The sequence below is a fragment of the Populus euphratica genome, unplaced genomic scaffold, assembly GCF_000495115.2.
Source record: "Populus euphratica unplaced genomic scaffold, PopEup_1.0 scaffold6.1, whole genome shotgun sequence".
Classification (NCBI taxonomy): domain Eukaryota; kingdom Viridiplantae; phylum Streptophyta; class Magnoliopsida; order Malpighiales; family Salicaceae; genus Populus; species Populus euphratica.
The window spans coordinates 1230673-1253944 of record NW_011499849.1 but is presented as its reverse complement, the minus strand read 5'-3'; the positions used below and the strand labels follow the sequence as shown (position 1 = coordinate 1253944).

General features: G+C 33.8%; 3 protein-coding genes and 1 long non-coding RNA gene across 5 annotated transcripts; 2 read left to right on the top strand and 2 right to left on the bottom strand.

The window, feature by feature from the left end:
* Nucleotides 1-1318: 1318 nt before the first annotated feature.
* LOC105120460 (glutamyl-tRNA reductase 1, chloroplastic) lies at nt 1319-4430 on the bottom strand. The gene is made up of 3 exons (XM_011018659.1): nt 3847-4430; nt 3175-3416; nt 1319-2830 (listed from the first exon to the last, which is right to left on the bottom strand). Exons 1-3 carry the CDS (start codon nt 4148-4150, stop codon nt 1706-1708), a joined length of 1671 nt encoding a protein of 556 aa, XP_011016961.1. The 5' UTR covers nt 4151-4430; the 3' UTR covers nt 1319-1705.
* An 8562-nt stretch (nt 4431-12992) lies between these two features.
* On the top strand, nt 12993-19583 carry LOC105120459 (phosphoenolpyruvate carboxykinase [ATP]-like). Of its 2 annotated transcripts, none has more exons than XM_011018658.1 (13): nt 12993-13162; nt 13383-13692; nt 13793-13965; nt 14085-14238; nt 14340-14424; nt 16962-17062; nt 17316-17614; nt 17756-17929; nt 18148-18213; nt 18387-18565; nt 18711-18880; nt 18958-19126; nt 19217-19583. In XM_011018658.1, exons 2-13 carry the CDS (start codon nt 13406-13408, stop codon nt 19358-19360), a joined length of 2001 nt encoding a protein of 666 aa, XP_011016960.1. In that variant the 5' UTR covers nt 12993-13162; nt 13383-13405; the 3' UTR covers nt 19361-19583. The 2 variants fall into 2 exon arrangements, with proteins under 2 accessions (XP_011016960.1, XP_011016959.1); XM_011018657.1 differs by having other exon boundaries at nt 12994-13166.
* A 269-nt stretch (nt 19584-19852) lies between these two features.
* On the top strand, nt 19853-20964 carry LOC105120458 (uncharacterized). The gene is made up of 2 exons (XR_841335.1): nt 19853-20643; nt 20742-20964. It is a non-coding gene; the product is annotated as an uncharacterized LOC105120458 (long non-coding RNA).
* A 508-nt stretch (nt 20965-21472) lies between these two features.
* On the bottom strand, nt 21473-23138 carry LOC105120457 (ubiquitin-fold modifier-conjugating enzyme). The gene is made up of 3 exons (XM_011018655.1): nt 22713-23138; nt 22564-22625; nt 21473-21822 (listed from the first exon to the last, which is right to left on the bottom strand). Exons 1-3 carry the CDS (start codon nt 23043-23045, stop codon nt 21693-21695), a joined length of 525 nt encoding a protein of 174 aa, XP_011016957.1. The 5' UTR covers nt 23046-23138; the 3' UTR covers nt 21473-21692.
* Between the last annotated feature and the right edge of the window lie 134 nt (nt 23139-23272).

Below are 23272 nucleotides of genomic sequence, written 5' to 3'. Positions count from 1 at the left end.
GTTTTTCAAGCATTTTTTTATTTGTCTCGGCTCGTATCTTATACTGGGATTCTTATACTATGAAAGCAAAGGAGATGTTGAAATACGTGAAGGGGGATTTAACTCCATTTGCAAGGAGTAAGGCTCAACACCAATTTTGAGGGAACTTTTGCCTTTCATAGCCTTTAAAGGCTAAAATTAGTTTATATCAAACACATATAAAGGAGGTGTGCTTATTTTATTTAAAAGACAAAGACGACCTCAATATTTGAAAAATTAACTAACCTCAATCATATTTGTTTTATATGTAATAATTAGCTAATATTTAATTACATAGGTAATAATATTTAAGATTAACTAATATTATTACAAGTATATTAGTTCTTATTGATCATAGTCAAATTATTAATTGAAAAATAACCTTGTGATGTTTTGATTATTGTTTCTTTTTTACTGTTTTTTCTCTTTATGATATTTGTGTATTTTTCAAATAAAGAATTCTCTTAAACAAGTCATTTAGCTTTTTGAAAAATAATGTTTAAATTATCAAAGAAAATATTTAATTTAAATTATATCTTTAATGATAATTTTAATTTAAGTAGTTTTACTACTAGAAAACCACAATAGTTAATTATGAAACAATTTGATATGTTGAATTTCACAAAATAACATGGCACAGGCCAAACATGCTCCAGATAAGTGTTTGAAAAGACAGTTATATTCATGTTTTTAAAATATTTATTTATTTTATTAAAAATTAATTTTTATATATATAACAGATAAAAATAAAAAAAAATATTATTTTAATATATTTCACCATGAAAAATATTATAACCACATTTTCTAATAGCCCCGACTATTGGCCACTTGGGTTGATGACCAATTATTGTCCCATGGTAAAGAATTTTCTGTCTGAAACCTGGATCAGACATTGGCATGTATTCTTCATTTTATTTTATTTTTTTTACCTGTTATGCTTAGCGACCACCATCCCTTGCAGCATTTGATCACTGAGATGATAAAACCAGGAAGCAGCGTCCCTCTTTGACAGAAACCAAGAGTAGTCAAGTTATTGGGACTTCACGGTTGCCGAAGCCCACAGGAGCTTTTCCGAAGTGCATGCGAGGCCCGAGGGAAGGATCCCTCCCATCCTTCCATATTCTGTAATTTGCAGTCTGCCCAATTCGGGCGTCTCCCATTTTTCCTCTCCCTTGGTAACCAAACTAGCTGATGGAATAATAATTACCCTCTCCCTTCACTTCCTTCCACATTCACCCTTTCCATCCTTCTAAACAAACAAAAGGGTGCGTGCATCATGCAGGCGTGCACGCGAAAGAGATACTAGTAAAAGGCAGCTTTATATTAAAATAAGCATATACTTAATTACAACGATAAGAGTATACCGGATACATGCCATGAACTCTTACAACAAATCGATACACGGATCAAGCTCACCTCTATATCACCCTACTGTATACTAGAAAGATGATGCTACTGGTAACACTGGATGCATACAAAAAAAAAAAGGAGAAGAAGCAATTTCCCAATTAAAAACAGTGTATTGCACCAGATAAATCAATGGACGTGTTCCTTCAAGGGAATCACAGTTCAATCATAAAAAGTGAAGCTTACACTTCGGGGCAGCATTCACAGAAAGTTGAGGAAGATTTCCTCTTATTCAATTCGGAGGTTAATGAAGTGTCATGAAGCTATTTTATGTTGGAACTTACTTCTGGCTTTGTTTGGCCCGAATCTTTTGTTCCAAAACAGCTACTTCTGTCTCGAGGCTGAACATTCTGTTAAGAGCATGCATATTCTCAAGGGTCTCGCTGAGAGTCCGGCTGTCACTACCATCACATCTCAGGTGCTGCATCGGACCATGAAGGAGCTTGTTCACTATACCACGGCTAAGATCATCCACTGCTCTCCTAGTTTTCTTTGAGATATCATCACCCATTTTTGAAAGGCATTTCTCCAGCTCTGCAAGTCTGATTCTCTCAGCATAAGCCCTCAATTTCTTGATGGTAGGAACAGTCTCCAGTGAATCCCTCCAGGCTTCAAATTGTTTTGATTCTTCATTAATGATTGCCTGAGCTTCCATTGCTTTTCGCAGGCGGTCTTCTTTGTTAGCAGCCACAACCTCCTTCAGGTCATCAACATTGTAAACTCGCACATTTTCAAGGTCGCTAACACATGAACCCACATTTCTGGGAACAGAGATATCAACAAATAGCCTCGAACCCCCAACTTCTGAACCAACAGGAGGAAGATCTTTAACATCGTCTCTCACAAATAACAGAGTTTCTGATGATGTGCTTGTGAAAACAACATCAGCTTCAGCAGCACAAGTTAGCATATCTGAAAAGGGCTTGTATATGATCTCAACATCCTTCAACTCCTCGCGGATGGCTGCAACTCTATCCCCTGTTCTGTTTACAACTACCATCTTTGTGCAACCTTTTGCTGCTAAGTGTTTAATGACAAGCTTCCCCATCTTCCCTGCCCCAATTACCAACATTCTGGCACTGGCATGAGAAGATTCAGGGAGCTTCATCAAAGCTAGCTCAACAGCAGCTGAGCTCACAGAAACAGCCCCAGCAGCGATATTTGTCTCGGTTCTAACCCGCTTTCCAACAGTGATTGCATGCTTAAACAGCCCACTAATGTTCCTCCCGAAACCAACAACCCCTTGGCCAACTTTGACAACTTGTTTAACTTGAGCAAGAATCTGACCTTCTCCCAGAACAAGCGAGTCGAGACCAGCAGATACTTCAAACAGATGCTGTGTAGCATCATTATTGTACAGCAAAAACCGATGCTCACAAATTTCAGAAACAGGGACACCGCTTGTCTGAAAAGAAGAGAAATAGTATTTTAACATCTAAATGCCATTTTAGAAAAACAAGACCTGAGAAAGCATGAGAAGCTCGCATGCCACGCATATTAAAGCAAAATCAGGACAGAAAAATCCAAATCATTCAATGGCAGTAAACTTGGTGATAGCATAGAAAGTTGTAATTGCTCAAGGTCGTCTAGCCAGACCACCTCTTATAAACTTATAATGGCAAGTCTAATCCTGCATTTTCTTTATAGGAAGAAAAACTCTCTTCCTACGTACTGATGGAGTAAATAGGACGGTAAAAATGAAAGTTCTCTTAAATTCCATGATAAACCAAGTACAGGAACAAGAAAGACCTTTGACATCCATTCGGTCACTTCTTTGACCCCGCGATGCTGAGATAGGGCAACAACATATATTTCCATTCTATTACAAGTGCTAAGCACAGCGGCTTCTTCTATGTGATTCAAACCACAAAGCTCCCCAATAGCTCGGGGCCATTCTGCTTCTGGAATGGCAAGCTTTTCGCGCATTTCAACTGGTGCAGTGTGAATACTAAGCCCAATTACCACGATGCTAGCCCTCTCTTTTGTATATCCTGGTGGAAATCGACAAAGAGACCATCAGCCAAGCAATAACACCACAAAAACTTGATGATTATACCCTCTATGGAAAATGCTGAAACCCAAACCAATATTTCCTTTGTTGCATCATAAGATGCAAAAAGGTTAAACGCTGATTGTGAATCTCAGAATCCAAATACATGATTAAGGTATACATTTTAGTTTGCAAACTGGAATTTATTAAAAATAATCTCAGAATCCTGCTACACACTCGCATGTTATGAAATGTAAAACCACACACAAAGACCACGCAATTTTGATTTAGATAGCAATCTAGATTACAATTAAGCAACTCATTCATGGTTGAGAAGGCCGCAATTGAGAAACAGGATAGAAACCCAGAAATCAGTAAAAACAACAGAATCTGAAGAAAAAAAATTCAAGAGTGTAAGAAAAACAACTCACTGTCAACAGCAGAGGTCTTAAGCTGTTCAAGAGCAGACATGCTAGAGACTCTAGCGGGATCAATTTCAGCAGCAAGAGCAACATCATTCGAAGCAGTAGAAACCTCGCATCTCACCCCTCCTCCTTTATTATTCAGCAAGACTTTTCTCCTATAATTATTTCTAGGGGGTTTGCAAGAAACCCGCATATCCTGTGGCAAAACAAAGGATACAGATGATGTAGAATAAGAAGAAGAATTCAACGATAACAATGTCTCCATTTTGGCACCCGATATAGTTGTAGCAAATCCACTCGCAACAGCCATTCAACGTCAGGAGACGATTTCAGACAGGGGTTTTACTTGTTGCGAGTTTGTGGAGATGGAGGAGGGGGCGTGTGGTTGTTGGTTTGGTCTGGCCTGGCTTCCTTGTTTTTTTTTATTTGGATGTAAAAGGCTAGTTGAGTGTGGCAGGGCTTCGGAGCAAAATTATTGACTTTTGCACCTGAGGCTCGTGGGGGGGGCTTGGAGATGTGAAGTGGAGGATTTGTTGATTTGGTCTGTGTGATTTTCTGAATTCTGATTGGCGGATGGTGTGCTGTGTATTTCTTCTATTCTATCCACACTCCAGCTCTCTCTCTCTGCGGCTCTCTCTCTCTCCCCCTACCTCCCTCCCGCTAAAATAGAAGGAAAAAGTTATTGAATTACTGAAGGGTATACTGACGAGGTATTAAATTTATTTTTTAAAATTATTAATTTGAGTTTTATGAATTTTAAAATGTTAAAATTTAAATAATTATTAATTTTAAAATTTATAAAATTAATTAAGAAGTACAAGTAAGTTAGTTCAAATATCTATATTAATAAAAAAAGTTTATTAAATTGACTTAAATAACATAATCTATTATATCTGGATTCATTTTAATTTCAACACTTAAGTAAAAAACAAAAAAGAGAGTCATGTTCTCCCATATATAAATGATACGGGACATTTTATCGCCTTGTATTTTGCTCCTCTCTTTTCAGTTCCTTAGCAATTTAACCAGACATGCATATGATGATGGGTTCGGGCAAAATAAGCCTTGCCAGCTCTGCTTGTATCTCTATGGGTTTGGAAAGGAGTCCAGCCAGGCACCCCACCACCTCCCAGTAAGACATGACCCAATGCTATTGCCCAGGTTCATTTTAGGCCACCAATCTTCTACATGGCCAATCCTTAATATTTAATACTAAGAGATTGTCTAATAGAAAATAATTTCTAAAAAAAATAAATGGTTTTTTATAGAAAATAAATTATTTACTTTGATATTTCTTAAAAAAATTAATTTTTTATTATTTAAAATTAAATTTATTAAAAATTGAACTACTTAATTGAACCTGGATTTAGAATTTCAAAAAATATAAATGTAAAGGATTAACATATGTTTAGAAAATTTATATGAGTTTTTATTTATTTTTTTACTTTGTATAAGATTTTTAACTAATTTTAAAATCAACCTGAGTTATCTTTAGTCTTTTTAAAAAGATGTTTTTGTTTTTATTTTTTGATTAAATAAAATAATTTGATTAAATATGAACTTAAAATGCTCTCTAAATTATATTTTATTTGATTTATTTTTCATGTTATTATAAAGATGCATACAAACTTATTCAATGTCATTATAAAGTCTTTCTCGATGGGATTATAGCTATTTTTGTAATCACTTTTTAATTATTGGGTGATATTTATAGTGGAATGATGATGAGTTTTTATCAAACTTTTCTTTATACTCATTTTTAGCATGACAATGATAATTATTTTTTATAGTTAATAATAATTATTTTTTTATTTGTCTTATTTATTGATGATGTTTGTTTTTATTCGTGTTATTAAATTAATTAAATTTATTATACTCAATTAAATCAATGATTTGTATCCCATGTTATTATTACTTTACCTTTAAAAAAATACTAATATCACCTAAATATTTTATACATTAGGAGAAATTTAACTCAGCGAACAACAAAAGATAACATAAAGCATCTAGGAAAGATCTATCAGCGAAGGCGAGCTTAAAATAAAAAAAAAAAAACGAAATTCAATTCGTGTCTGGATTTGTGAGCTTTGATAAAATAAACATGAACGGCACACCATTATTATTTTTTTCTTATTGGCCTGTCTATTTCAAAACCGAACCAGACAATAATGTGTGAGATGCCACCACACAAAAACAAAGGAGAGCATCAAACTACCATTCTTTCTGGAAAATCAGGAATTTATTCAGATATTTACACCCTCATCATGATCTATATGGACTTGAAATTGGCATCTCTTGGTGTTCTTTAACAAGAAGAGGTACACAGAAAATCGAACCCATGCTTGTTCTTGTCCTTTGCTCCCAATTTAGCCGGACACATGACTTGCATCGTAGCAGTCTGCAGTCTATTCGATCACTGGATGCACCTGTGGATCCAGTGGTCAAGCTAGGCCTTCGTGGCCACCCTTTCTTCCTGAGAAGGCAGGGATATAGGGCAGTACACCCAGGAAAGAGATAAGGTGGGAAGAGGTGGGCCTTGAAGTTGTGAATGATATTGCTTTCTATGATTTCTGGGTCTCTGTTTGCCACAACTTTTGATGTGAAGATCGTGGAGAGCAGCTATACTCACGCTTCAGGATACGAACGGGACTGTAGCTAAGGATTAATTTTATTCACCAAAAAATAACATGGCAAGTTGCTCGATTTCAGGGTGTCCGACAGTTATTGTTTTTTGAAGTTTTTTTTTAATTAAAAATATATTTAAATAATATTTTTTATTTTTTAAAATGAATTTTTATATTGATACATTAAAATAATCTAAAAAACAAATAGATAATTAAAAACTAATTTCAAGCAAGTTGTTTCAGAACTTGAGGAGCAAAACAGTGCAGCGTAGTCTTGGAGTAAAGCTGAGACTTGATCATGTGATGATTAATTTAAAATCTTGAGCTCCATTATTATGTTTCTTCGGTTTCAATTTTAGAGGAATTCCACCTGCATTGCTATTTACAGATTATAAAACACCAGCCACCAACAACAGATCATACCCTTTTTAGGGCAGTTTTTAGCTTGAATTCATCTTCTTTTCATTTTTAGTATTTGATTAGGGTGCATTCCAAGATAATTGTCGCCGGCACCATGGGCCGTCCTATTTTTTTATGTATTTTTTAATTAATCAATTAATTCTGGACGTCTTTTTCCCCACTTAGGGGAAGGTTACTCTCAGCTAACCACAAAGTGGGTGTTTGTTTTGGCCGCATGAACCACGTTTTCAAAAAAATTCGATTTTATTTAAAATTATTTTATTTTGTTTTTAGATTTTTTATGTTAAAATTAATTTTTTTAAAAAATATTAATTTAATATACTTTTAAACTTAAAAAACAATCATTACTGTAATGTTAATTAAACCTGTGAAAATATGACCAAAATTTAACTTAACATTAAATGACAGTTGTTAACACATTGCTCGACACTCGTTGGATCTCAACCTCCATGCAGTACAGATGTTTAAATCGCTGGTCTCGTGCCAATTGTTCTTAGCACTATTTAATTGAAAATTGCGGGTGGATTAAAAGGTGAACATCGCTGGTTATCTTCCTTCTGTGCTAACTTTCTTTTAACAATTCATATCCCAAAGTGTGTTATTTAAATTCAAAAATAAAGTAAAATATTTTTAAAAAATTATTTTTAACATCATCCTATAAATAAAAAACATGAAAATATTAAAAATAAATAAATAATAAATATTTTTAAAAAATAAAAAACCAACTGTCTCTTGTAATAGCTCCAAAATATCGTTCCTGTGTCAAATCGCGTCGTACCATGATTGAACTCTCTTTTGGAGTAACCTTGAAGTTTAACTCTTGCATGGGCCTTGCCAGTGTGTTGCTCGTGACTGTGTTAGAACGTGCCCGATTTGGTGTAACCAGTTGTGCATGGTGGATCGTCTAAAGAAACTTTACAGACCAGTATTATTGGGCCTCTGTTAGACCAATTCATTATCGGGCCTTGACTAGTTTTTTCTTCTATCCTCTAGGTAACAAGGCCTCATGCGTAAACTTAAAACAACTATCTGGAATGATTATGGGCCAGATCTTGGCCCATTTAAAAAAAAGGAGAGAGACGTTCAGATTTCTCCGTGGGTCCACACGATTTGATGGTCTTCATCAAAATTTCTTCCCAAAATCAACCCCTTGATGGTAGGGCAAATCCAATCAGCTTTAACCTGGGAAAACACCGGGGAGAACGCAGCCCGTCCTATGAACTTCCTTTTCCTTTTGTTTTTTCACAATCCGTTTCTATCTTTACTTGCATTATAGAAGAAAAAAAAACTAATAAAAACATTGTAGCTTGTGAGAGGTTCATTGGACGTTCAAACAATGATTTCCTTTTTATTGATTGTTTTAAAATAATTAGCATTTCAAGATTGAATTTAAAGCTTAAATAGATATTTGGTGCCTTTATTGGCAATATTAAAGATTGATTTGCATGATAAGAGAAAAAAATATTTTTTTTTTAGTTCCTCAACTTTTTGTTTTAATTTTATTTCTTTGCATTGATTTTGTTGGAGATTTATTTTGGTGGTTTGTTTTAGTTATCCTGATACGAGTATCTTGCAATATCAGTGAATTTTTTTGTGTTTATTTTAGTAAAATAAAATAAAATTTCATTGATTTTAAATAATTAAATATTAAAAAATCAAATTAAAATTAAAATAAATACAAGAATTATGGTAAACTTGTATGAAAAACAGGTTGGTGCGAGCTATCCAGGGTGTTTGAGTGGTGCACAAAGTATTTTTCATCAACAAAATAGTGACTTTATGGTGATGTTAGAAATCACGTGCCGCATTTTTCTTAATGGTTCGGAACATGTCAGTGGAGGCGCTGCTTGGGTTTTGACAAGCTTTTTTTTTTTCTATTCTTTATTTTTTCCTCGAGAATCACAATGACCAATTAGAATTAAATGTTATCTTAACATTGTTTTCTCATCACTTTTTAATTTGATTTATTTTTATTATTATTTCTTAACATTTGATCGGATAAGAATTGAGATTCGAATGTTTTTATTTTTATTTTTTATAGAATTATTATATTTTTATTTAATTTTTATTTTATTATAGAATATTAAGATGAAGTATTTTTTTAGTTGATCATTATATATTTTTCCTGGTTTAGTTTATTTAATGTCATTGTTTTTTAATTATATTATTAAATTAATTGTGATTATTAAATTAAGTTGAGTCAATCACTCAAGTCTTATTTTTTATTTTATTTTTAATTATTAACATCATCTCAACATTCCTTTTATAATAAGAAAAATTGGGTTCAACTTGCAGCATAACTTGAACCACACTAATCTAGTCTATACATCCTGCGATAATCCTTTTTTAATTAAAAAAACTGCTAAAAATAGGGAAATCCAGGTTTGTTTTTTGGGTACGCTGTGCCAAAAAAAAAACTCCAATTAAGAGAGACACCCAGGGAATCCTTATATAATAAATTAAGTGGTTACTGCTTGTAGGAGTCAAAGGACGAGCAGCAAGAATGGGTGTGGATCCGACGTGGATTGCCAGAGTTAAGCCTATCCGAAACCGAAGTGGTGGCTTCATAACTAGGATAGATACATGTCTGACTTCGATTAAATATATCACTGGTTTAACAACCAACCCCCGACCCGATAAGAGGACCTATACGTGGCAAGGGACTCCTCGGGAGCTCTTTTTGACCTTAATTAATTAACTGTTCAAGCGCGGCAGGTGCGCGGCACCTAAAATTCTAAAACCTACAAATTAAAAATAAAACAAATCTTGCTTCACTAAGAAGAATAGAAAAATTAAATTTTCAGTGGGGAGCTTGAAGGCGTTGTTTGGTTTTCTGGTAAAATTATGTTTCTATTTTTTAAAATTTTCAAGTTTTAAATTAATTTTTTAGTATTTTTATATTATTTTGATGTGTTAATTTAAAAAATATAAATTATTTTTCTAAATAAAAAACATTTTAGAAAATAATTTCTAATATATCCAGAATCTCATGACAGGTACTTAGATGAAAATTTTCAACCTTTGGACCCCTTTGGCATCCGTTGAAATTGCTTTCGGTATCCGTGGCAAATCACCATTAGCGAAGGGTTAAAATACCCCCATGTTTGGATGCTGTGTACCTTGCAGTTAAAACTTTGTGGTTTGAAATTATGTTTGATTATGTTTTAAAAGTGTTTAATAAAAATAATATTAAAATAATATTTTTTTGTTTTTGTATAATTTTTATATATCGATATTAAAAAAATCTAAAAAATATTTAAATATATTTTTGAATAAAAATCACTTAAAAACAATATCTCACGCCACACACAGATAAACACAAATTATTCCATGTCATTTAATGTCACAATGACCACACGTTCCCGTAAATTTTTCTTCCCTTGAAAAAAAAACATGACCATCTCTGGTCAGCAAAAATAAGTTCTATCTAACATTTTCCAGTTTTGTTTTAATCATCAGGCGCTGAAACCAAGGTGTGCTGTCTCCGGGTTCTTGTCTGGTGGCTTTCATCGGACGGTGTTTAGTGTTGTGATTGCATTATATATATTTTAAAAAAATTAATTTTTTAATTTAAAATTAATTTTTATTATTTTGACATGGTGTTGTTAAAAATAAATTTTTAAAAATAAAATATATATATTATTTTAATATATTAAAAAAAGCACTTTTAAAAATCATTTTTATCACATTCTTAAACAATTTTTTATTAAGCTAAACCTTCAACATTAGTTATTATTTCTTTTTCATTGAAAACTGCAGAGATTTTTTTAATTGAAAAACAGGTACATATATGATCACAGGATATGAACATCAATTTCGTCACGTTATAGCAAAACAAAACTGACGATTTTAGGATACATGGCTGTTAAACCAAATCTGTTTATTTTATTTAAAAATAACTTAATTTATTCTATCTTTAAGAACTTGATTTGATTAATAAATCAATATATTTTTTATGTCATCATGCGAAACTCAAATATAAAGAAGATTGTAATTTTTTTTGAATTACGAGTGTATCAATTTATCTACTAGTAATCTATTTAAAGCTAAACTCGTAATTAAGAAAAAAAGGTTGAATCTAAATTTCGAAAATGTGTTATTGGATGCGCTAATCCCAAAAAGAAGGGTTAACTTAAGAAATATGTTGCTTAAAAAAAAACAGGAAAAAAAAAGAAATTGAAGAATAGTAGGTGGGCTGAAACTCATTGGGCTTGGCCACTCGTAAAATACAAGGTATGATGCATCGTTGACGGTGGCTCTTTAAGTCTTTTATAGATAGGGATGATGCATCCCTTTAATGATTATTTTTAACTTTATTCGGTTTTTATTTAAAAAAATAATTAAATTGAATTTAAAAAAATTAAAATCAATTTAAATCGGTCAATTTAAGTTTGATTCGGTTTTTAAAATAAAACACGTTCAAATTGATTTGATTTAATTTTTTTATTTGGCTTGATTTTTTCTGGTTTTGGCTATAATTTTTCTTTTTAGCTAGATTTTTTTTTATTTGGCTCTGTTTTTTAGATTTTTTTTTTAATTTGAGTTCGGTTCAGTTTTTTTTTTCAGGCTTATAAAACCAAAATCGACCAGTTTAAGTATATGTTCGGTTCGGTTTGATTTTTTATTTTTAAGTTTATAAAACTAAAACCAAACCGATCATTTTTTTTAAAATTTTAATCAATTTTTTTCATTGTTTTTTTGTTATTTTTATTATTTTCTTGATTTAATCAGTTTTTTATTTTTTTCACCTCTAATAACAAACATTTTTTTTTAAAAAAAATATTTTTTTAATATTAAAATTAAAAAATATTATTTTAATATATTTTAAAACAAAAAATAATTATTATTATAATAAAAAATAATATGTTAAAAAAATCAAAATTCATCTGCGCCAGCGTGCGCATGGTCAAGTAGATGATAGCTTTTTATTTAGAATTTTTATAAAGTAAGGAGAGGAGGTCTTGAGAGGGCAGAAATCAAGGGTTTGACATGTTCTGAGCAAGCCATCAATTAATATTTAAAAATACTGATTAGAAGTTTATGTGCTTTTTATCCGCAGATTACGCTATAATATGACATGGAAATGGAAAGCCTTTAAAAAAGAAAAAAACAAATAAATTTATCTGATTAAGAATGTCATGTTTCCAAGTCATGGTGATATTTAAATCATATGATCATTTCTCATCAGCCGCTCGTTCACGCAAAGCTTGTGATTAGTTTACATCCATCGCATGTGCAGATCAAAAAAGCACACCCAGTGGATTAATATTTCCTAGGAAAGTTTTTGCATGTAAAAATGTAAAAATTAAGTTTATCTTTCAAATTTAATTGAAAATAAGTCATTCAACTTCAAATTTAAAATTCATAAAATCTCAATCTTTAAAATTTAGATGAATACGTATTCCTTGATAAATCCTTAAACTAAAAAGGTTATTTTAAAATGTAATTAAAACTGTATTTTAAAAAATTTAAATTTGTTTGATTTAAAAATATAATTTTTATAATTTTTAATTATTCTAATATGTTGATATTAAAATTGATTTTAAAAAATAAAAAATATATATTATTTTAATATATTTTAAATAAAAATACTTTAAAAAATAATCACTAACACATTCTCAAACATTCAAAGATAAACACAAAAATATAAAATAAAATTATTTTTCCATGATATAAATATTATTTGGAAATTACAATATTAACCCTATGAAATTTCTCCATCCGACAATCATAGCCACATTCTCATGTGGCCAGTGTTGAACATCCATGATAGGACTGATTTTATTGCTTTACAAGGAGGACATGTGTGACCATATGCCATTTTCATGACAGCTTCCAAACACCCTGATCCATACTCACAACATGTCCTAGCATATTATTTTAAAAGCGTGATTAAGAGTGGGTATTGTTATTTTTTATTTAAAAAAATATATTAATAATATTTTTTAATTTTTAAAAATTATTTTTAAAATCAACGTATGAAAATGATTTAAAAATATTAAAAATATATTAATTTTTTTAAAAAATTAATTTTTCCCAGAAATGCTTTTCAAACATAATCCCAAACTCCCACTAATTCGACTTTGGATTTTTCCAGTTTATTAGTCGCTATTGCAGCATAAACTTAACTGTCTAAGGCTCTTAACTATGGTTAGCTAAACCCTGGTTAAGTTGGCCTTTTATAAGAGGATTAGCCAGTGCATTTGGAGATCATACTTGCCTGGATCCCGCCTCTTTCACCTTGCGTTAGAAACAGAAAAATCTGACACTTGGTACCTGTTTGTGAGTGACAATTCTCCTTCCTTCCTCTGTTCGTTTCAAGAAATTTCCCTGCCATCATCCTTATCCTTGTCAGCTAATTTTTAGCATTTCAATGTTTTCTTTTTTGTTCTTATCCTGATCAGTTAGTTTTTCAGCTCGAAACTTTCTTGTTCCCTCTGCAAGGGGTATTCAATATTCAATTATAGCATAAAATCTTAAAGCTGTGACTTTTTGCAGATCGCATATAGAAGAAGAAGAAGATGGACAACAAGGCACCTGACAATGGAGAGTTTAGCTTTGCTAGCAGTACTCCTAGGAGTACTGGACGGAAAGGGCTGCCTAAAATCCAGACACAAGATCATAACAAGAAGGCAAACGACGTGTGTCATGATGACAGTGGAACACCAGTGAAAGCCAAAACGATCGATGAACTCCATTCTCTACAGAGGAAAAAATCAGCACCCACCACTCCCATCAAGGGAGCTCAGGGTGCTTTCAATGCTATCTCTGAAGAAGAACGCCAGAAACAGCAACTCCAGTCCATCAGGTGATCAGATTATAGTATTCATAGATTAATTACGATTTTGATTTGGTTATTGTGTTGTCAATTCTTTATGATTTCTTTTCTATGTTGTTGCCTTTTACAGTGCTTCCTTGGCATCACTGATGAGAGAGACAGGGCCAAAGTTAGTGAAAGGGGACCCGGCAAGGAAGGGAGAGGGGCAACAAATTGCCCATCATCATCATTATACGCCCACCATCAGCGCTAGTGACAGTTCTCTAAAGTTTACCCATTACCTCTACAATCTTTCTCCTGCTGGTATAATTAATCAAACCTTCCTTGAGATTTCACTCTGTCTATTTAGTTCCACTCTCTCTTGCATGCTCCTTGGACGAATTTATCAGACTGTCTATATGAACCGTCTCCTCGTGGTGCAGAACTCTATGAACAAGCAATTAAGTACGAGAAAGGTTCATTCATAGCATCATCTGGCGCCTTAGCTACACTTTCCGGGGCAAAAACAGGCAGGTCACCTAGAGATAAACGTGTTGTCAGGGATGAAACCACCGAAGATGATCTTTGGTGGGGAAAGTAAGTCTCTTCAAATGAATTTTTTGCTGCTATTAATTAATTATCTAGATCCCTTTACATTAGTTTAGTCCTTAATTCTGATTCACCAATTTCCTTTGCAGGGGCTCGCCTAATATTGAAATGGATGAACATACTTTCATGGTTAACAGAGAAAGAGCTGTCGATTATTTGAACTCGCTGGACAAGGTATATATATTGATAATTGATCGCTTAAAGTTGAGCTCTCTCTGCTTTTATGGTTATTCAAATTAATCCATCTGTGAAAAACAAGTCTAATTAATTATTTGTCACTTGCTAGAGCTTAAGCCTTTCTCTAGCGTTTGAAAAAGCGCCCAAATGTTTTTTTTGCAAGATTTATTTTTTATATATAAAATTATTATTTTATATATTTTTAGGTAATGATATAAAAATAAATTTAAAAAATAAAAAATATTATTTAAATATATTGGCAAATAAAAAATACTTTAAAAATCAATAATTACGACAATAACAAACCCCACCTTAAGTGATTAGCCCCTGCTTGACTTATTAACAATTGGTCGCTTGTCAGTTACAACTTCGTATTGTTTAGATGGTCTTCGTATTTCATGGGAGACAGGTCCTAACTTGCTGGCAATAACAACTGAAACATTATACAATACAGTATTAACCAGTAACTAATTAGTAATTAATTTTAGTCTAATCTCACAAATATCACCATTTCTTTCTACGTCTTTGTTACTAAATTCATTTTTTTTTTTAAAAATGTTTTCTTGCCGCCGCCATAACAGTTCTGTTCTTGAATGTTAAATAGTGTAATCCACAATGATGATAATAGTAGCTTCATAGTGTTGCTTATGGCCCACTTCTTTATTGTCTCTTGAAAAAGAAAAACTAAACGACATCACTAAAACACTGTGACACCGGAATGAAAATTCTGTGGATTCGTAATTTCATTTATTTTTTATTTTTAAAAAAATTATTTATTTTTTAGATCGATTAAATCAACAAGATAATATTAAATCAACTATTAAATAATTTAATCAACTACTAAATAATTTAATTTAAAATTTAAATTAATTTAGGATTTGAATCGGAAAATTTCAATTATAACTATCTAATTACAATAATTTTAAAGAACTTTCCACGATAAAGCATAAGCATTATTTTATTATTATAGTTTTTTAATACACTTATATTAAAATTATTAGAGTGTTGTTTTATAATTTTTTTTTAAATAATGATACAATGTTGTCAAAGAAGGAATTTTAGTTAGAGAGGTATCTCTTTCATATTTATTTTAAATAGACGTGATTTTTTTGGGTATGTTTTTTGAATGATTTTAATTTTTATTAAATAAATAATATAGAAAAAATTATTAGGCTTTTTAAATTAAAGATATTAATAAGAAAAAGGAAGACCTTTATTAACAAATTATTTTTGTTTTAATGGAATTTAAAAGTATTACTTTTCTTATATAAAATATTAGTTCCATATTATTAAGTTAAAAAAACTAAAAAGCTTTTAGCGGCACATAATCAAGTATCTTTATTTGTGCTTGTTTTTAACCTTACGACTTGGCCTTTAAGTACCTTTAAAATCTCTTGGCATACTTAAACCCTGATTTACTTCCTTAAATGAATGCATCATATTTTGAGTAGATAATTAAAAAATTTCTTGCTGTATGAAAAATCTATAACAATGCCGAACTTTTTTTTACGTTAAGAAGTTAACAAAAAAAAAGAAGAAGCTAAGAGCTTTGCGTAGCACAAGCTAATTAAGAAAGAATCCATATAGCGGCATGGCCTTGGCCTGTCTCTATATGTTTCCACGAATCTTATGCTTCCCGGGTCCCAAGATTACAGATTAGAGATCTGCAGACTGCCCAAACCTTCTTTCTGGCTGTCTTGCAATTGAATCGTAACCTTTACGTCTTAACATGAGCCAAGCAGTCGTGCCCTCTTTTTGTCCATGTTTTCTTTTTGACATGGCCCCGGGTGCAACTTGTAAGGTTTGTGTGAGTTGGGACCGGGTGCTAAGATATACCTGAGCTTGGATTTTTTTTGGTCTGTTGTGGCTAATCCAGGCCTTTTCACTTCCACGACTGGTGTCCACAGGCTGGTCGTGGAAGATCCCACAAGATTGATTTGAATGTGGTGTCTATGTAAAGTAAGAGTTGCTGATGAGTGGTTATAACTAACAAGCACTAGATTCTAAATGATATTCAATGCACGAGGTCTTCCATCTCAATCCAAAGTTCTTTCCTTCAGGACATTTGAGGGTCTTTTGCATGCTCCTCTGAACTGATTGAACTTGTCAAGCTGTGCTACTTTGGTTCATGTCTATTTGTTTCTGCCAAGGAATTGGTAGTATAAACGTAACAACTAGTTTGGAACACGAAGGCTTGATAGTTGATAATTCATTCGAGTAACTATCAAGGAGTCACTTAGAAAATATACAACAGAAATATAATTGGCATGAAGGGTCCTCTGATGTAACTGTTTTTGCTGTACTGTCTTCTACTTTGAGGTTTTTCCATAGACAGAAAGGATCCCAGGCTTCTTAATTCGTGGTAAAAATAAATGATTGACATTTTGATTGCCATCTGATTTGTATCTGAGCTACTCAGCAATACATATGACTATCCAGTAGTCTTTTCATCCTTCAAGAAAAAAAAAATCTTTTACGTTTTGTGGTGATTTGTTAACTGACGTGAGAGTGACAATGGTAAACCTGCATTTCAGGTCTTTGTAAATGACCAGTTCCTGAATTGGGACCCTGAACACAGAATTAAAGTCCGTATCGTTTCAGCCAGGGCTTACCATTCCTTGTTCATGCACAACATGTAAGTGATGAGGCAAAAACTACCTAGTCATTTTAACAATTTGTCTCCCTATCTTTCATATGCTTTGAATTTTAGGTAATTTTCCATGCATTGTTACCTAGACATGTTAGCTGTTCCTAGCTTAGAGTGCATTGACGGTGCAAAATTATGTGCTTCCAATTGTTCATCCTTATTTAAAAAAGTTAGGCAAGTGTGACAAGAGATGCGATGATGTGTTAGTTTAGTTTATTTTCGATAATTGGGTGGGTTACAGGTGTATCCGACCCACTCCTGAAGAGCTAGAGAACTTCGGGACTCCGGACTTCACTATATACAACGCCGGTCAGTTCCCATGTAACCGTTACACCCATTACATGACTTCTTCTACTAGCATAGACATCAATCTTGCTAGGAAGGAGATGGTCATCCTTGGCACCCAATATGCTGGGGAAATGAAGAAGGGTCTATTCGGGGTAATGCATTATCTCATGCCTAAACGTCAAATCCTCTCCCTTCACTCTGGCTGCAATATGGGGAAAGATGGGGATGTTGCCCTCTTCTTTGGATTATCAGGTACAGTTAACTTGGAACTTAACCATGCAACATGGAGCAATCAACTGCCTACTGATATGTGCCTCGTAAGATCTCCACATGATACTCGTTTCTATTACAAATTGTTGCTAACAATTCTCCCTTTGGTTTTGTTTGTCACAGGCACCGGGAAGACAACTCTGTCCACAGATCATAATAGGTATTTAATTGGAGATGACGAACATTGCTGGAGTGAGAATGGTGTGTCAAACATAGAAGGCGGTTGCTATGCCAAGTGCATTGATCTCTCTCGAGAGAAGGAGCCCGATATTTGGAATGCCATCAAGTTTGGGACTGGTAATATATATGTATATGTATACTGATCCGTCTTCCAATTCCTTGTTTTGAGAAAATGCCAACAAGTTTTATTCTCTATTATGGATAACATCAAATGAGAACTTGTGATGTGGAAGCGCTTCACTTCAGCAAGCACGTGATATTGTTCTCCCTTTTTAAGTAATTTCCATTTGGTTGTACTGATTATAGCTAATAAGAATATTGCCTATATGTGGTAGTATTGGAGAATGTGGTGTTTGATGAGCATACTCGAGAAGTGGATTACATGGACAGCTCAGTTACAGGTAATAATAAATCAACGTATATTTGATTGAGCTGAAATAAGATGTCTATACCACTCGTATGTGCATATCAAAAGGATTTTTGTAAAATTAAAAATCTCCTCTATTGGGCTGCTAACTCAGCTCTTCTTGCAAACTCACCTTGATACATGCTAAGCTGGTTTTTCTGGTTGCAGAAAACACACGAGCAGCATATCCTATTGATTACATTCCAAATGCTAAGATACCGTGCGTTGGTCCCCATCCGAAGAACATCATTCTACTGGCATGTGATGCATTTGGCGTGCTCCCACCTGTGAGCAAGCTGAGCTTGGCACAGACCATGTATCACTTCATCAGTGGTTATACAGCTCTGGTAATCATAAACTTGTCCCATCTTCAATCCGATCCCAGATTGATCTGCAATAGATGTTCTACTTCCCTCTTCAACTTGACAAGGTCAATTAGACTCCTGGTTCAATAGAGAGACTTGATTAGTAATTATCTCAACTCCTAAACAGGTAGCCGGGACGGAGGATGGTATAAAGGAGCCGCAGGCAACATTTTCAGCCTGCTTCGGTGCAGCATTTATAATGATGCATCCTACCAAGTATGCGGCCATGCTGTCTGAAAAGATGCAGAAACATGGGGCTACAGGATGGCTTGTCAATACCGGTTGGTCAGGTGGAAGGTATGCTGCTTGACAATTGACACATTTTATATATCACACATTTCGGTTCAGTGGATAATTTTCCAAGTGTTTGGCAGTTATGGATCCGGAAAACGTATCAAGCTGGCATACACTCGGAGGATCATCGATGCAATCCACTCCGGTAGCCTTTTGAAAGCTAGCTATAAAAAGACTGAAGTTTTTGGTCTCGAAATCCCAACTGAGATTGAGGGCGTGCCTTCAGAAATCTTGGATCCTGTCAACACTGTATGTTGGCTGTCTTTATCCTATTTCTCAACTTATTTCTTAACCCTTCAAACATGTGCCTTCCATTAATGCATGTAATTTTACTTGTAGTGGACGGACAAGAATGCATACAAGGATACCCAGTTGAAGCTGGCTGGTCTTTTCAAGAATAATTTCGAGGTGTTCACAAATTATAAGATTGGAAAGAACAGCATGCTGACGGAGGAGATTCTTGCAGCTGGTCCTAATTACTAGTCGGGTGCTTTCAGATTGGAGAGAGTGAAACTGAAAGGAATAAAACGAGGATAAGCTAAATACATCTCGTAACATATATTATGCCTCTCTTAATATCAACGATTCAATTCGTTTTATTTAGCTTTAATCGAATTGGAGCGCGTTGTGTATGAAGTGGTTTTTTAATGATGTTTCAGACTCTTATATATATATATATATATATATATATAACATCCTTCAATTATGTCATCTTCGTTCGACTACAAATGTATTTTGCTTATGGAATTTTCAATTGTGCTAGAAATTTGACAAATAAGACTTGTCTTTTGCTTATTTCTATTTGTAAAACACAAAAAAGGGAAAATTCTCCGTTGCTTGGATTTCTTGGGAGAGTGTTGGTACAGTTGTTTTTTAAAGAAATATATTAAAATAATTTTTTTTAAATAATAAAAAAATAAAATTTTTAAAAATTCAAGTTGACTCGGTTCAAACAAATTCCAAGTTAGTGCGTGTTCTTTTCGGGGACTGAATTTGTTAGTATCAACAGCACACGCACATCTCAGCTACAACAGCTCTTATTGAGAAATTCCCGTGGTTACTTCCATGCCAAAAGCACTGTTCGAAAACAATTCACTTCTATCTTTGACAATTCTCTCGTCCCAGGCTTAACTCCAGTGCCTGAAAAGTGAAAACTTCGGAAAACTCAGGGATGTGAAGTCGTTAAGAATTGGTTGGTGTTAGGAGCTGGGCACTTTGCCACGTGGATTGACAAGGTTAACATCTCTAGAGATTTTGGAGATTATTGAGTGTCCTAGTTTAGCCTCCTTGCCACAGGAAATCCTAGAAGGAATGAGCTCGCTCCGACCACTCTCTATTGAGAATTGTCACAGCTTAACTTTGCTACAGCTCTTGAGCGCCTATCTATTATTCTATTATGTATTGTTCATATCTGGCTTCTCTGCGAAATGACCTGCAACATCTCTCTGCACTTAAAAGTTTGACCATCATAAGCTTATGAACAAAACTAATGGAATTGCCAAACAAAACTAATGGAATTGCCAACATGAGTGGAGAACCTGGATTCACTTCGATCTTTGACAATCCCAGATTGCTATAATATCAAGTCTTTGAGGGAAGGTCTCCAACTTCTCTGTGCACTCCAACAGTGGTCCTGAACTCGAGAAACGGTGTGAGGCGAGCAAGGGAGCGGATTGGCAAAGAATATACCACACCCACATAGTTATGTTGGATCATCAGCATCGCAGCAGAGGCGTGATACTGCAAGCAGCTCTTCTACTTCTTAGGTAAATCTCTTCTAGGTCCTTGCGAGTATAAATTCATTTACAGACAGCACTTTATCATTGAATATTAACAGAACTTGTTTTGTGCCGTGACGTGGTAGATCTTAGACCAAGGAACTGAGAATGGATGTCTTTATCCAAAGCATCAGGATAACTGTGGCCGAAGAGACTCCCCCTCATTTATGCCAGTGATCCTTGCTTCATGTATATTCTGTTTCCCGTAGTCTGCATTGAAATAAGGTGGGAGATATGCTCTGGGAAAGGAACTGGGATTGTTGCAATTTGCAAGTTAAAAGGGCTTGCAGTGCGCGCATTGCTTCTTCTGAGGCTTTAACGCCACATTTTCTTTTCATCTTAACATATTTTATGCATAACTAAATCAACCTGTCTGGTCTTCAACTCACCGCATGAACACACTCACGGATTGAATTAATTCCAAGTCTCCAATTACAGTATTGGATTTTTCCTCTATTTACTCCTAAGAGGCTTTTATCGTCATGTTTATGGCATGCTTCTGCTGGCATGATGAACCAATTACCAAGCTGAACGACAAGCTACGATGAACCAAAGTACAATCAGCAACAAACTGCTGCAATTGTTGTCAGGGAGCTTCGAGGAAAGAAAGGGTTCCTCTAACAAGCTTGAGATAAGGTACACAATTTTTCCAAGAGAGAACTTTTTAATCCCTAACAAATTTGTTTTTAATAAAACAGAAGCTAATATTTTGCAAGAAGGACAGGAGCACATAAATAAATCCCAAAAAAATGTATCTGAGATTCAATAAAGAAACAGCTCATGGTATCATTAAGCTATCAAAAGTACACACACAAAATTGACATAAATGGGGAATATTATCATTATGTATCTGCATTTTGAAACTAAGAGTTACAAAATTCAAGTCTATGCATCCAAACCAATAGAAATTGCAATCTCAGCAGATGGATTTCACACTCCTCAAAGTTGTACATTTATGATTTAATGCTTATTCTCTATGACCAAGTCAAGAAATCTGGCACTAGATACTTTTACAGCTGGAATGGTTCATTGAATAACTAAGACTCACTGGTTGAGGTTGCATCATCTTTGTGCTTAATCATACCAGAATCCACAAGGACTGGGACCTCGGCCGCAAGCCATGGAGCAAGACCCAAACAAAGTGCATGTGCTATGCCAAACCTAGGACTGACCACCCAGGAGCAAAATTCAAAATATTTTATCAGTTCATAATTCCGCTAAATGGAAAGGATAAAAAAGAAATTATAAGGTGAGATTGGATGAAAGCTAGTGAGATAAAATGTAATTCAAGAAGCAGAACAGTATCAGCAACATAAAAAGTTCCAAGAGATAAATCCATTTTTGACCAAATATGGGAATGCCCACCTCTGAAAATCAATATTATCTCATGCCAATTCATACATAATGTAACATTACAACATTAATGTTCAGAGTCCCTAAAGAAGACCAACCACCACAAAACAGACAGCCAGGGGCAGTGCAACTACTGAGTCAACAAAGAAAAAAACAGTATATCAAAAGACTCAAAACAACAAAACTCCTCGTAAGTCGTAAGAGTCCATGGGAAAATAGCTTAAAAAATGAGAAGAATGGACAAATGAGCTCCGTTAATAAAGAAAAAATAATAATGATAGCCTTAGCAAACTGACTTATTCGACTCCCCGTGCTATTTCTCCAATTTCATTAACAAATGAAAATCCAACTATGAATTGTGCATGTAAAAGTAAAGTTTCCACATTCTAATAATCCCAAATCTTAGCATCTCAACAATACATATTGTTTGATCTCTTCATTCGTTTTCAATTTACAATGATTCTTCAACAAACAGACAAAAAATCTTAATCCACAATATCAAATAAATCAATCAAAGCATCAACCCAGCACTGATTCAATTTAATTAAAACATACCAATTTTTAGCCCAGAGCGGCTTGAAATGAACCGTCAGACAAATCTTCCCTCCTCTATACATCTACAAGCATGATCACAGAAAACAATTTTTTAAAAAAATAAAAAAAATCCAACAAAAAGAAGAGGGAAAAAAGCACAAGAAATCAACCTTCTGCGTTTTTCCATCAAGCTGAGGCAACTCGAGTTCAGGCGCGGTAGAAGGGTAGGTAACAGGAATATCAAACTGAAGATCAAACTCGTACTTGAGGAGATTATGAACGTACCAGCACTTGCCAGTCCAACGTGTCCCTTCAGGATTGGCTGCCGAGATACGAAACCAATCGTTATCGTTTGACTTGTTCATCTGTGTATAGGCGATCAAAGCCTTGTATTCCTCTTTCAGCCTCGTTGTCCATGCAGCTCCATCTCTTGGACCTGCCTTCGTTGTTAACAGCGGGATCTGGGTCAGTGTGGATTTCGTGTTTGGATCCCATCCCTCCATTTTTGTTTTTTTCTAACCCTAACCCCCAATTCCAGATTTTATTTGTTCTTTCTTTCGCTCGTTACGTTTTGAGATGCTTTTCACAAGACAAAAAAAAAACAAGAAGTTTGATATTATAATAGTTATTGTTTATTTAAAATATTTTAAAATTATATTTTTTATTTTTTAAAATTTATTTTTAATATTATTTGAAAATCAAAAAGTTCAGGCTAACCTACGCTAGAGAG